This window comes from Cricetulus griseus, chromosome 3 (assembly GCF_003668045.3).
Source record: "Cricetulus griseus strain 17A/GY chromosome 3, alternate assembly CriGri-PICRH-1.0, whole genome shotgun sequence".
Classification (NCBI taxonomy): Eukaryota; Metazoa; Chordata; class Mammalia; order Rodentia; family Cricetidae; genus Cricetulus; species Cricetulus griseus.
In genome coordinates, this window is record NC_048596.1 from 18,538,552 (window position 1) to 18,554,177 (window position 15,626).

General features: G+C 37.6%; 1 protein-coding gene across 3 annotated transcripts in view; it reads left to right on the forward strand.

Annotated features, from left to right (window-relative positions):
* The window catches only part of Hpse2 (heparanase 2 (inactive)), a 585,409-nt gene that overhangs the window by 349,821 nt on the left and 219,962 nt on the right, over positions 1–15,626 (forward strand). For all 3 annotated transcript variants that reach the window (XM_035443067.1, XM_035443068.1, XM_035443069.1), the window contains one exon: positions 12,575–12,746. In XM_035443067.1, coding sequence (XP_035298958.1) covers positions 12,575–12,746 — 172 coding nt within the window. The remainder of the gene's footprint in view (positions 1–12,574; positions 12,747–15,626) is intronic.

The following is a 15,626-nucleotide window of genomic DNA, read 5'->3' on the forward strand; positions in this document are numbered from 1 at the left end:
GTCGTCATGTTCACCATTCTTGCCTAGACTTGTCTCTCCAGTTTTCTGCCCATTTTCTTTTCTATGACTTTATCTTTTTGGATAGAATGAATGCTTAGGGCTCTAGCCAATCCCCATCTCCCATCCTTCCAATCTCCATCCCATCCCTCACATCAGCTCAAGAGCAAACCCCAGTGTGTGAAAAACAAAGCAGGTGGTTTTTCCCAGTCCAGATGAAAGCCAGGTAAAAGTTCAGCAAAAATAAATACACTTGAATGGACAGTACAATAATAATAACTTCCAGAGTGGCTGGATTTCAGCTACCTAAATCTACTTTTCAATTTCTCCTTCAAAATCAAAGAATAATGAGGACTACACTCACTAAAGCAAGGCATACCTCTTATCAAGAGGCAAGAATTAATGTTTGGTATTCCAAGGTCTAAAAAGCAAGACTTTCTTGACACAAAATTTTTAATGATTTTATTTTGTGGCTATGAAGTGTATGTGATGTTAAATATTCATAAATTATAAATTTTCTAATTCACTAATACTGGATGGTGATTATAATGTATTGATCATCAGTGAACTGTGAATAAACAGTAATAGAGAATTCCAAAGATGGGTTGCAAACTGGGGAAATATAGAAGGATTACAGTTCAACTCTGCCCTAGGGAAGCAGTGTTCTCCTTTAGAAAACCCTATTTAACAATAAAATTTACTATAAAATAATACACTACTTTTAATTGAATGAACACAATCCTACATTTTGAGTTGCCAATACATTATAGAAATGCTTATATCCATAAACTAGCAAAATCTACTATAGTTAATTATTAAGTCAGTGTCATATATCTGTATCCACACTAGGCCCATATATGATCACTTGTGCACCTCTGATTTTAGCTACAGAATTCAGTTCCTTAGAGTCTATTGAGTCATTTGACAAAATAAAACTTTGACTTTAGGAAGCTTAGCCTTTTAAAGATGATTTTTATTGTCATACTAGCTACTCAACTCTATTAATTTTTTTCCTGAACATTTACTTGGCTTTCAGTCCTAAATAACTGTAATGAATAAATAATATTTGTACATTTTTACTATGTATATCTGCATATGTGATAGCTTTGCAAAACCCAAACATGACTTGAACTACATGAGTATGAATCATAGCTTGGAGAAGTGTCCCAGAGGATAAAGTTTTGATGTTCAGGCAAGACCAGTAGAAGAAAATAGGGGGAGGGGGCATCGTCAAACTGCAGTTTTATGCATGGTTGCTTTTCTCCTTTCCCATCTCCAGAATGCATTTCAATTCTACCTTCTCCTCATTGCTTCCTATGTGTACATTCCCACACATAGTAACATGATACTCATTCATTCTCATGATTGATATATATGTATTGGGCATATACTATGCAAAATATTATATCAAGTATGAAGTAGAAGTGAAAGTATGTCCCCAGGGCTCCATGATGGTTAAACTTTGTTGATGGAAAAGTATCTAGAGGATTATTAGTGAGGCATACTTCTAATTGTGTCTGCATTTATAGAAGGGGAAACTAAATGGAGGAAGGCCTGCCTGAATGTCCCCATCAACCTATAGAGTGGGCACTGATAATAGAATAAAAGGAAGGAAGGTTATCTACTAGTAAGAGCATTCTCTCCCCTGTCCCCTTCTCTCTATCTCTTTCCTGATTACTACTAGGAGAAAATCTTTGCCACATTGCCATGTGTTCTGCCTCACCTCTGGCCCAAAGTAAGGCAGTTTGTCTGTTGTGTCAAAGTCAGCTCCTCTTCCCTTAAAATTGTTTCTCTCAGTTATTTCTCACAGGGATAGGAATTCCAATATACAAACACATACATGCATACATACATGCATGTACACGCTCGCATGCGCGCGTGCGCGCACACACACACACACACACACACACACATTCATGCACAATCACATGCACTCATGTACACAGATATATACACAAAATTACAAAATTGGCACGAAGAAGTAGGATTGTTGATAAAAAACTATTAGCAGAAAGTATGTCTCAGAAACCTTTTGAAGTAGTTTGGGTAGGATTGGAGATACACACTGGAGAAACCCTAGAATTATATAACCAGAGCCTGATAGGTGATTCTGGTGGAAGCACTGATGGCCAGAAAGCCCATAGAACTGTGAGAAACACAAGACTATTCCTGTGACATTTCACATAGGAATAAGAAGTCCATTGAGAATTGTATTGGCTACACCTGGACCTCATCAAGGAAATGGTGCTTTTGCAATCTTTGATCCTTGTGGTGAGCTATGCCTACTGCATCTACCCCAGTGGCCAGATGGGCTTCATACTGTGTAGCAAAAATCTGAGCACCAACTTCCTTCCTTTTAGAACCCATACAGCAACTGACACAGGCCCAGGTGGAGCAGATGCCGCTGAAATACTATAACTGGGACATGCACTGCACAGCCTTTGTGCAAGGCCTATAATGATACAAGCTGAGCCCAGGTGCCACTGCAGCACCACACAAAACCTCAATCTGACTGGACCAAGGACCCTCCAAGGCGTCTGGGGCCCCACCAGCCCTAGACCAGACTCCCAGATGACTCTTGCCCATCAACCAAGTGTTACAGGCCCTAGAATGCTGCCTGGCCTGCCCTGCTGGGTGAACTCAGCCAGTATCTGTGTGTGTCTTTCTGTCTGTCTCCATGGCATTCAGCCCCAAGCCCATTCCAGCTCCATACAGCACCATCTATGACCTCCATCACCCAACAACAAACACATGTATTTATAACAAGCACAAAGAGAGAATTGTATTGAAGGCCATTCATGATACATTGTGGCTAAGAAATGATCTATTTTTGTCCATTCCTTGACACTTTGTAGAAGATTTAGATTAAAGGTGATGGACTAATCTAGCAAAGGAAATGTTATTGCAGCCAGTCCTGAATTCTGGCTATAGGAAGAGTTTTGATGGTTGCCTTTATCTGGGTTTATTGTAAAATTTTCGAGAAAAAAGCAGAACAGAAAGATTTGAAGAACTGTGGCTTGCGTAAGACACATGCTCAAATTTGGGACTAAGGAGAGTGTGGTGGTTGAAGATATTAGTCTTAGTTTTAAAACTAATGACATATGCTTTGCATCAGGACAATAAAGAAAGATACCTTGTGAGGGTTCTTGGAAGCTGGCCAGACCCACCCATTGCAGAATTAAGGGTATGAAGGAGTAAATTTATTTGAAATATTTTGCTTGGAGAAGAGGGCTCTGGCTGTGTTGTCAGAATAGAGACTCCTGGAGGAGCATTGTTGTACATCCAACCACTCATGTGCTCTGCTGCTGAGGCCAAGGTCCAGGAGGGTCGTGTAACCGCTTGAGCTAGTAATACTCCTCAGTGCTGTCCAAGGTCCAGGAGGGTCGTGTAACTGCTTGAGCTAGTAATACACCTCAGTGCTGTCCAAGGTCCAGGAGGGCCATGTAACCGCTTGAGCTAGTAGCACACCTTGGTGTTGTCCATCTGTTGCTTGTTTTAAAGCAAACAAAACATAAAAGTTACAGGGTCCTGGAGACTTCTACTCAGTTTCAAAGGAAAGCTTGGAAGGCAGGCTAATGTATAGCATGGATAGAACCCTTCTTTACAGGGGGTCCCCAGAAGAGCAATGCAGGAAGTTCTGAGAGTGAAATTGAAGGTGTGTGGAAGACCACAGGGAGTTGGAGATTCCAGGAACATGGAACACTTGCCAAGGAAATCCACATGCAAGAGGAGAAACTGCTTAGCAGAGAGACAGGGGGCTGAAAATCACAAGACAGCAGGGTTTGCAGTTGCCTAAGCCCTTTGAAGCTCACATCACACCACCATGTGCCTGCAGATGCTATCGCCATCCATAGTATATGATGTTGCACTACTGGATTTCAGTCTTATTTTGGCTCCATCCCTCCACACACCTTCATTCTTCCATTTGGAATTGGCAGCACTTACTCTGTGCCACTGTCTACTGGAAATGTTTCTTTTTTTTTTTTTTTTTTTTTTTTTAGAGAGAGGCTCACAGTTAAGTGTCTATTTTGAATCTCTGTTCACAAAAACCAAATCCCACTTTGGACTTGAACTTTTGAGCAATGTTTGAACTGTTCAGAGTTTGGTAAAGGATTAATGTATTTTCAGTGACTGTACAGAATTTAGGATGTGTACTCTTCAATAGTTTATTACCTAAAGCCAAAGATAGGATATACTTTAAGCCACTCATTACTACTATAATGGGAGGGCATTTTTAATTTGAAAAGACTAAATTACAAATCATGAAAGTTGTTTATCCAACATAAAATGTGGATTAAAAATACATATTAGTCACAAATTATTGATAAATTAACAGATAATAAGTATTTTAAAAATATTTAAGTAGCTTGTAGAACTGATATTGACTATTTACATATATGTGACTTCAAGGACATACCAGTGACTCTTCTAATTGTGGTTCACAAGCAACTGAAAGCACAATACAACTTGTTTTTCTTATAATATTGAATATGTACCAGCAGGTCACAATTTATAAGAGATAAGGCCAAATTCTGAATTGTATTTAAAGGACTTTCAGCCATGATTATGATTCCATGGCATCCTAGAAAAAGCAAAACCACACATAGAGAATAAATGAGGAAGACATTTCCAGGAGTTCTGGAAAGAAGTAAAAAGGGGGATGAATATGTGATCAGGCAGGATGTTTAAGGTAATAAATTAACTCAATATACTATTGTAACTATAGATACATAATCTTATGAACATTTCAAAGTCCACACTACTATATAATATTAAGAGTATGTCACAATAAGGATTATAGACTTTAATGCCAAAATAATATATCTATACTGGTTTATCAACTGTAACAATATACCAAGTCAAGGCAAGACATGTATACTATGGGAAAATGAGTATGTGTTTGTGTGTGTACATACCTGTGTGTGGTTTATACACACCTATAGTAGGGGATCACAAACTATACAGGTCTCCTTGTACTGTATGCTAGACTCTCTATAACAGTAAAATTAGTCTAAAATACAAAAATGAACTACACTAAGAAAAAATAGATATGAACCCTGATAAAAACGAACACTTTAGGAAGGTGAGTTAATTTTCTATTTTGGTTTCACTTTGTATTAAACACAACACTGGAAGCAGTTGGCAGAATATTGTTAAACAGAATTAACATGGACACATTTTGAAAGGAGATGCACAGAAGGCCAATAACCACATAAAAGCATATTTAACATCATTTGCCACTATAGAAAAGTAAATCAGTGTTTCATCCTTAAGTATGTTAGCCATAGATTTTCTCATACAATCTTTATTAGTATAAGGAGGTTTAACCTTGTAGTCAGTTTGTTGGGGATATTTATCACTTGCCAAATGACTTTTTGGTTTTGCACATATTGGTGTTGTACTCCAGTCCTCTAATCCATCAAAACAATAGTTTATATTCTTTGGATTGACATTAAGTCAACCTTGCATTTCCTGCATTAGTCCCACTGGATCATAAAGTTTGATTTTTTTGTGTATGCTGTTGAAATTGATTTGTATATATTTTGTGGAGATGTTTTTGTATCTATATTTATGAGGAATTTTCATCTGTAGTTCCCTCTTAATGGCTCTGTCTACCATTGGTAACAGAAATATTAGCCTCATAAAATAAATTGTGAGCCTGCTTCCTTCATCTGTTTTCTGGAAGACCCATGAAGAATTGATATTTCTTCCAATGCTTAATTAATATATCTGAGTCTAGGCTTCTTAGAGAAAAGGTTTTTTTTTTTTAAATTACTAGTTCAATGTGTCTTTTCTTTTTCTTATGTTTATTTAGTGTTTCAACTTTCTTTGAGTCTGGTGCTTTGTTTTGTTTATTTTGTGAAATAGTCTTTCTGTAACTGAGGCTATCCTCAGACTTGCTATGTATCTATCTCATGCTGGCCTTGAACTCTTAATTCTCCTGCCTCGGCCTTCTAAATGCTGGGGTTACATGCATGAGCTACCAGAGTAAGCTAAGTCAGTTTTAATAATGTGTGTCTTTCTTGAATATTTTTCATCAATTCACTGTCCAAATAATTTCCATAAAGTTATTCTTAGTAGTCCTTCGCCAGTTCAACTCTTTGAGGTCCTTTGTGAACCCTTCATTATTAATTTTGTTAATCCATGACTTTTCTTTTTGCTGCCTATAGGAATGTCAATCAACTTTTTCATTCATTGATTTTATTCTTATTTTAATTTCCTACTTAATTTTTAGAGATTTTAATTACATCATTTCCCCATTCCCTTTCCTTCCTCCAAGCTCTTCCATATACCTTGTCTTGATCTTGTTCTAAAATTATTTAATTGTTATTACATGTATATGTGCATATTTATGTACATATGTATTCCTAAACACAAAAACCTGCTTAGTATGTATAATGTCACTTTATGTATGTTATCAGGGCTGATCATTTGGTATTGGAAAACCAATTGCTATGCTATTCCCCAAAGAAGACTATTTCTCTCACTCAACATTTCTTAGTTGCTTGTACTCCTTTTGTTTAGGGTTGAAGCCTCATAGTCTCCCCCCTTGTCTACACTGGCATGTCCTTGTTCAGGTTTAGGTAGTCATGTTGGTGAGATTTCATTTGTGTGTGTGTGTGTAAATAGAAAGACAAGAGCATATTAGGTGTCATATTTAATTTCTGTCCACCTTATTGCCTTGAGACATGGTGCACACTGAACTAGAAGCTTACCCTCTTTTTTGCTAGGCTGTGTGGCCAGCAATCTCTCAGGTCTATTTGCCTTCACTCTGCAATACAGGGTACAGGCATGCAGAGCTATGGTTTATTACATAGTTGGGAGAGGTTTAGACTCAGGTCTTCTCTCACTCACTTAGGTATCTTCCTCATCCTTTTTCATTTCTTTCTTTATAATATTTTAGCAAAAATTTTTCATACAAATATTTTGAGCCTGTTTTTCTCTCCTTCAACTCCTACCAGATCCTACCTAACCACTCAACTTCATCTTCTGTCTTCCTCCATTTCCCCCCTAAACTCCACAAAACAAACATCAAACAAAGCAACAAAAAAAAGGGCCAAACCAAGAGAAACAAAAAGCCCACAAAACCCAAGCCAAAACATGGAGTTTGTTTATGTAAGCTAGCTGCTCCTGGACATGGGGCTTGGCCTGGAGTGCGGTTGATAGACTCAGCAGCACTCCACTGGAAGAAATGGATTGTTTTCCTTTGAGAGCAGGTTTCTCTGTTGTAGAAACTCCCCACATCCCCGTCCCCCTCAGTTCTGAGATCCTACCTGGCTTGAGCCTGTGCGGGTCCCGTGAGGGCTGCACAGTCTCTGTGAGTTCATATGTGTCTGAGTCCTGTTGGTCTGGAAGTCCTGTTTCCTTGGAGTCATCACTATATCTGGCTTTTACAGATATATCCTGCCTCCTCTTCTGCATAGATCCCCGAGTCTTGTGGGGAGAGGTATGATGAAGACATCCCATTCAGGACCAAGTGCTCCCAAGTCTCTCACCTTCTGCACATTGTCCTATAGTAGGTCTCTGCTGTAAGAGGAAGCAGCTTTTCTTATTTTGGCTGAGTGAGGTGCTCATCAATAGATATAGCAGTATGTCATCAAGAGTCATTTTATTGCTCTGTTCCTTTAGTAGGATAATAGTAGTAGGTTTTCTCCTAGGCCTGTGACCCATGGACTCTCAGGTTCTTGATCACATTAGCTCTGGATCTCACTCCATGAGATGGAAACCATACTGGTTTTCCTTTCTTCCGGAAGTATTTTAGGTATGTATTTAAGATCTTTTTCATTTTTTATAATATTTTAATTTAAATTAGAAACAATCTTATTTTACATATCAATCCCAGTTCCCTCTCCATCCCATCCCCCCCTCCACTCTCCAGGGTGAGTGAGGCCTTCCATGGGGGATCACCAAAGTCTGCCACATCATTTGTAGATAGATAGGCTGAGAGAGTAACCCTCCATTGGAGTCTCAGGCTACAAATTTTCCCCTAAGAATTGTGAATTTTGTATCCTATGTATTCTATCATGTTTTCACTTCATTCTGTTCTAAATATTTCTTATTTTCCTGTTAACTCTTCATTGGCCTAGGTACTATCCATTTTTAGTTTCTTAATATTTGTGAATTTTCACATTTCAATTAGTTAATTAAAGTCCAATCTGTAAATCAGGAAATATACATTGTATGATTTAAATTGAAAGATTTGTGTATGTCTTGGCATATGCTCTATTTAGAAGATGTTTCTGTGTACCCAGGAAAACAAAGTGTATGGTGCTATTGTTAGCTGAAAAGTTTGGTGTTTGGTCAGTCAGACAGGTTGCATTAACCTATAGTGTTACTCAAATTTTCTACTAGCTTCTTGAACTGTACACCAGGTCCCTATATGGGGTTGTGTAGTTGAATGTGGAGTTTAAAAAAATGCCAACAGAAAAATTTTAAATGTGCAATGACTGAAAATTAATTCAAAATTATCCCTGTGTCATTGTAAAATACTTTGACAACAGAAACTTTAAGGGAAGACATTTTAGGCTTACAAAGCCAAATTACAACTCATCATTGGAGGGAAGTTAAGGCAGGGACATGGAACAGCTATCCACAGTCAAGATCACAGAACAAGGGCATGCATTTCTACTACTCTCTCACTTTCTCCACTCCACACAGGCCAAACGAAACCCAAACCCTGGAAATGGTGCCACCCACAGTGGGTTGGATCTTCCCACATCAATTAACAATAAAACAATTCTTGACAAACATGGCCACCGGCCTACCCAAACTAGGGTGATTCTAGAGAGTATCAAGTTGATAGTTAAAACCAAGCATCACAATAATCAAATGTGCTGAATCTAGGGTGTTTCTGCATCATGTGACTTGGCTCTGGAAACAAAGTTTTCTAGTATGTTTAGGACAGCAGTCCTTAGTATGTAAGTAGCAAATTAGTATTATTTACAGATTGGATCGTGTCAGAAACTTTGATTTCAAAAACTGGTATTTGAGTTGCTGACTTGAGTTTCATTTTTAAAAATTATTAAGTTAATTTTGCTTGGAATTAGGACAGAATTTGCAATAATTTTCTGAAATGGTCCCAAGCATACTTTTGTCATTTTGCACTGTTATTTATATACAAAGTGTTCCTGCAGAACATAAGTATCGTCAGTTGCTGATTATATGGTCAAAGTATCAATCAACTCTGAAAACACTGACGATGTATAGGGGATGCTGTAGCCACGCCTGCTTAGGGGCTGGCTACAGGTGTGCCTGACCACGCCTGCTAGGGTGACATAGAGTGAAGGACGTTCAGGTGGCGGGTTTCTACTTTCAGTTTTGCTTTCGGCTTGCTGTACAGACTGCTGCCCGGCAGCTGGCTAGGTCGCTCTCTAAATAAGGCTTTTCCCTATTAAAATCCCTTGTATTTTTACCTGGCTCTGTATTGGTAATTTGCCACACTAACAATGCTTATGTTCTTCAAGATCAAATATTCATCCAAGATTTAATATTTACTTATTCGTGTATATAGGTGCTTTATTAGCATGTATGTCTATGTACCATGTGAGCACAATGCCCAAGGATGCCAGAAAATGGCATTAGGTGCCTTGAGGCTGGAGTTACAGATGATTACCAACAGCCATGTGGGTGCTGGGGATCAAACTCTGATCCACCTAAAGATCAGACAGTATCCCTAACTGGGTCTTAATGTCTCCCCATCCTTGTGGTTTAATTCTGTATAGAAAATAAACATGTCTCTATATCTCTTTAGTATGTAATTTGTTTTCATTTTAACAACTGGTAAACTTTTGTATACCAAATAATTGAAGTTACCTTCTTTAAAAAAATGTATTTGTTATTTTCATTTTTTGTGTATGAGTGTTTTGCCTACATGTATGTGCATGGGGGCCAGAAGAGGGCATGAGATACCCTGCAACTGATACCAAAGATAGATAGCTGCCCTGTGGGTGTTAAGATCCAAATCCAGGTCCTTTGCAAGAGAATAGCATCCCATACTGTTAATCACAGAGCCATCTCTCCAGCCCCTAAAATCAGTTTCTTCGGTATTATCAGTAACTGTTTTGATTATATAGCTATAGATGAGGTCACATAAAATTTTGATGAGATAGCTCATCACCATCTGTTTTCAAGCAACACTAATTTAAATCCAAATTAATAAAGAAACACTTCATTGTAGCATTTCACAGAATTTTGAATATATCATCTCTTCTTGCCTCCTTTGTTGCTGATAAAAAAAAAACCTCTCAGTTTTTAATCTCATTCTGTTTTCCTGTATGTGCTGTGTCATTTCAGTTTGAGTTTCCATTTGATTCTTTTTATAGTGTCTTTATATCCCTGTTTGATAAGTCAGTAACATACTTTCTATTAATTCTTTTGTTCTCTTTAGCTCCCTGAACACATAATTTTGAAGTTCTTATATGCCAAATAATCTAATGTTAAAGGTTTCAAAGAGATATTTTCTATTGACTGCTAGTTTTCCTTTCTTTTATATGGTTACACTTTCCTATTTTCCTTCCACACTTCATAATTTTGTTCTTGAAAGTAATGCATTTTAGATAATAGTTAGAAGGATGTAGAATTCTTAGTTGCCCATCCCAGAGATTGAGTTTATTGCTTTTTATTTGGTTTTTCAGTTACTAGGACTAAAGTTATAGTCTATTACTCCAGAGTCAGGTAGTTATTGATATCTCCAATTAAAAAACTTAATTCTTTAGGGGCTGGAGAGTGGCTCAGTGGTTCAGAGTACCATCTGCTCTTCCAGAGGACCCAAGTTCAATTCCTGGCACCTGTAGAGTGGTTCATAACCTTTTGTAACTCTAGTCCCAGGGGTTCTGATACCCTCTTCTTGCCTCTGAGGGCACTGAGCGTCCATAGAATACAGACACACATGCAAACAAAGCACCAACACACATTAGATGTTTGTTTGTTAGTTAAACCTTTGAAGATATTTTTAAGGTCAACTTTCTAGGGATTGCCTTCACATTGATACAACTTAATGATGAGCCAATAATTGATCAGAGATGTGCTTACTTAACTGTTATGGTTGGTTTTCTGTCCTTGCTGGTCCCACTGCTGTTTTAGCCACAAATGAACACACAGATGCTATATTAATTATAAAACTGATGGCTGGTGGCTGGGACTTCTTATTGGCTAGCTCTGTCTTAATTATTAACCCGTATCTATCAATTTAAGTATTTCCACATGGTCTTGGCTTACCAGAGAACACCGGATCTGCTTCTCCTCTGGCATCTTATATGATGACTCCTTCTTCCTTTGTTTCCCAGAATTCTCCTTGTCTCCTAGCTTTGCCTATCTCCTGCCTGGTCAATAAGTGTTTTATTCATCAACCAATAAGAGAAATATATATACAGAAGACATCTCCATCACTTAACTTGAGCCAATAAGGCCAGGCCAGTAGATATGCTGATGAAAGGTAAACAGTAAATGCTTGGGTAGTAACATGGCATCTGTGCCTCCCCTGTGAGAGTTCTAGGGTTCATATCCATGTGGGTGTACAGGGATAGCTAAAGCTCTCCATGGTTCCCCTGAATATATGTAGCCTTGTTGTAAAACAAATGATCAGTTTTCACTGCAGCTGTCTTAGTCCCACAGATTTTTCTTAAAATGTCATGTGACTCTGATAATCTATGCCTTGTCGCTACCAGAATCTCAGCTTCATACTATCTGAGATAATGGATTTAGGGAATCTCTAATTAGCTATCTCTAACTCTTAAGAGCTGTTTTTTTTTATGACTTTTTTATATCCTTCCAGTGCTAAACTTAAGGAAAGAGGTTTCACTCAAAATTATTTCAATCAGCTACTTTGTTACTAATGAACAACAAGAGTGTTTTCCCTAAGTTTGTGTGCAATAATCTTCCTTATGCAGGTAACCCTTCTTACCATTTGTATTAGTTTACTATGCTATTCAATAACAAATTACTGTGGCTTAAAAGTTTTCTTTTACTGTTTATGAAGCCACAAGTCTGAAATCAAAATATCTGCATGGTTGCTTTCTTCTGCAAGCTCTGAAGGAGAATCTGTTCCATTCCTCTCTCCTAGCTTCTGGAACTGCCAGAATCCTTTAGCATAGTAGCATCTCTCCAGGCTTTGTGTTTGTCATCAAGCAGCCTTTTTCCTGTGTCTGTGTATCTGAAGGTCCTTTCCCTTTGTGTTGCAAACACAGCAGTTAGTAGATGTAGGGCCCACCCTAATCCTGTGACTCCATAATAACTTTGCATCCTCAATGACCCTATTTCCAAATAAGGTCACAAAGTTCTGGTACACAAATTTGGGGAAACAGTATTCTACCAACTGTAGCCTTCATTATAAAATATCACTAAAAATAAGTATGGTCTCTTTTGTGATTGGGTGATGTTTTATGAAGATAAGTTTGGAATGAATGGAGCATCAAGTTGACACTACAAGTATGACAGTTTCTGTGTCCCTTAAGATAACTTATGTCCTTTTATTATTTTGTTCATGCTATTTAAAAAAAGGCACAGTTCTGTGGAAAGGAAAGGGCTGGCAGAATCTCCCTCTTCTCCATTCTAATTTATATGTCTGTTTTTAATCTAGAGCCAAATAACTATCGGAGCATGCATGGCCGGGCAGTAAATGGTAGCCAGTTGGGAAAGGATTATATCCAGCTGAAGAGGCTGCTGCAACCCATCCGGATTTACTCCAGAGCCAGCTTGTATGGCCCTAATATTGGACGGCCCAGGAAGAACGTCATTGCTCTCCTAGATGGGTAGGTCAGATTATTTAGCTGTCCTTACTGCATTGCTCATTAAATATAATGAAATGAAGTATTTGTGTTTATTCTGGTTATTTTCTTGTTTAAGAACAAAAGAGGGGCTTTCTCATAGTGGCTTTCTCCTAAACAGGGATTCTCCAACAATGGGCTCATCTTGAGAGCTCTTAGAGTCAGGGTTGTGGGGAGGCACATCTTAGTATCTAGGTGGGTTGAACACAATGTATTATTTGCAAAAAATCATTTCATATATAATTTTATTGAATTATTTCATATTTTAAAAGATTGGGAAACATTCATTACACCTATTTACAAATAAAAATAGAACCTAACTAATACTTTAGTAGCAGACATTCTTTATAACTGTTATCACTTGCTTGATTTTGACTGACCTGACAAACATCTTTTGTATGATGGTGCAAAGCATGATGTAAAATGTTTTCTAACTCAACTCAGGCAGTGGGCTAGCCTCAAACTGAATAAGGTATATGTCCATACAGATTTGGTTTAGTTATATAGGGTTGGAAGAAATACTTGACCATGAATTTGTTTCCAGCAACTAGGAAGAATTACAATTAGAGTGAACCACAGTAGAGTCAGGGAGGCTTAATATAATATATAATATATTAATATATATATATATATATATATATATATAAAATATCAAGGCACAAAATGAAAATGTAACTGGAGCAAGAATAATGAGGTTGGGAGATTCACATGTTATATGTGGTGTGTAGTTAGAATCTAGAATAGGAATAGTTATCCATGCAGTTCAAAGTGAGTAAGATAGCTTCCAATGATGTGTGTGGACCAAGCAGTTAGATAAAAGTCATGGAAGCATAAGCAAATGAAAAGAAATAAAAGGTGTTTCCTGAATGGCTGTGTGTCTCAATGGCTTGTAGGATACCTTTCATTTCTGATTACTTAGTCTTGATTTGAGCTTGTGAATATAGCAGACTTTACTGAAGGTCTGGGGAAGGCAGAGGGATTTATATTATAACAACACCAGCAAGGTGGGGTTTAATATTAGGCATTTTTCTCCATATAAGTCGCTGAAATTTTACCTAAACTACCTTTCTAAATCTCTTCAATCCTTCTCTCCATTTCTTGCTCAAAAGCTATTTACTTGTTTTTTGTTGAGAAATTGCATGGCCTTAGTCCCTACTCATTAACTAGGGCTTCCTTCTTCACGCTTTCCCTGAACTTCGACATTTCTCTTTGCGTGTGTGTGAGGAGGAGCAGGACAGAGATGAAGAGGAGGCTTTCATTTGTCCTGTTATACTTAGTGTTCAAAGATCAGTCATGGTGTGCTTATTCATATTTCACAGGTTCATAATAAAAAATCTAATCATCTATCCTTGGTCTATATAGTTATTATTTTAAAATATTCTTTCTTCTTTAATAATTTGATTAATGTGTCTCCATATGACCTACAGTGCCATTCTAATAGTCTGGAATGTTATAAATCATTTATTCATTCTCATTCTACAGATATTTCTTGAGCAACAACTATGTTCTAAGTAATATACTAGTAATTAAGATAATAATAAAATAGATACATTCTTTGCCCTCATGAAGTAGTCACTAAGTCAGGAGAGACATAGACATTAATCAGAAGCATAAAAACAGAACAGTATGAAATAGCAGTGTGTGGTTATATTAATGACTCTAAGTGCTGTGGCTTGCTTGAATTAGGAAAATTCATGGAAACTTTCCCTTAAAATGTATAATATAAAGAATGATTAGCTGACTACACAACATGAGAAGTGAACAGTATCAGTGGTTATTTTGTGTATATAGTCTTAGAATGAAAACCATGTACAGTGATGTTGAGAATGAAAACTGACTAGGCTGACTGGAGTGTCAGACAAGTGGAGAAGAGGTGTGTTCTATCAGGGATTGTAGGCATAATGCATTCAGGATGGCAAAGGATGTTTTAAGCTGGGGAAGGGAACTATTTGTTATATGAAAAGGATGTTGTGTATACTGTGGAAAATAGAGAGAAACCTGGAAAATCCATGAGATGATTGCTTCAGTAATACCGGGGCGAGGTGGGGGAGTAGTAGGGCCTGGAGTAAAGCGGTGGCAACTGGAAGTAGAATCTATACGATATGGTAGTACATTGAGAAAATATACAGTGGTGTAATGTAGAAAGTCATAGTTAAGTGGACAGCAATCCTTCTAACTAACTGGTTCTGAGAATAAAACTCTGACTTCAGTTTCCCTGCTATGAAAATAAACATAGATGTCAAGAATATAATTTAATACGTGTGAAGAGATAAAAATCTCTGTTAGAGATTTTTATTCATTTGGGAAGTTTTTAGCACAAAAGTGAGATTTAAAGCCATGAGAATAGAGGAGATAAGTTGGCATACAAAAAGAAAAGAAGGACTTGGGCGATAGCCTGAAGAACCTGTCTGAAGAAGTAAGAAAACTGGCAAGAGGAATAAGGCACATGATGAAAATAGACTTCAAACAAAGAGAAAGGGGGCCAACTATTAGGATGACAAAAGGTGTCTTCTGGATTTGGCGGCATGTAGGTTGTGTATGATATTGAGACTCAGTTCAGGAGAGGGAAACTGAAGCTGGGTTGCAGAGGGTTGCAGGGTGGAGAATAAGACTCTGCCGGCAATAATGTGGACAAAAATACTTAGAATAATGTTTACTGTGAAGAAACCCAAAGCAACCGAAGGGAGCTGTGCCATCAGGGAAGATGACTGCCCTGTCTTTTAGTGCAGAATAGAGTAGAACAGTTTTGTAGGTTACGGTATACCCAGGGAGAATAAAGGGGGGATATAGCCAAGTTAAGACATCCTATAAAGTTGAAGGAAATGAAAACCAGAATGATTGAACTTCTGAGGAGGACAATTCTCC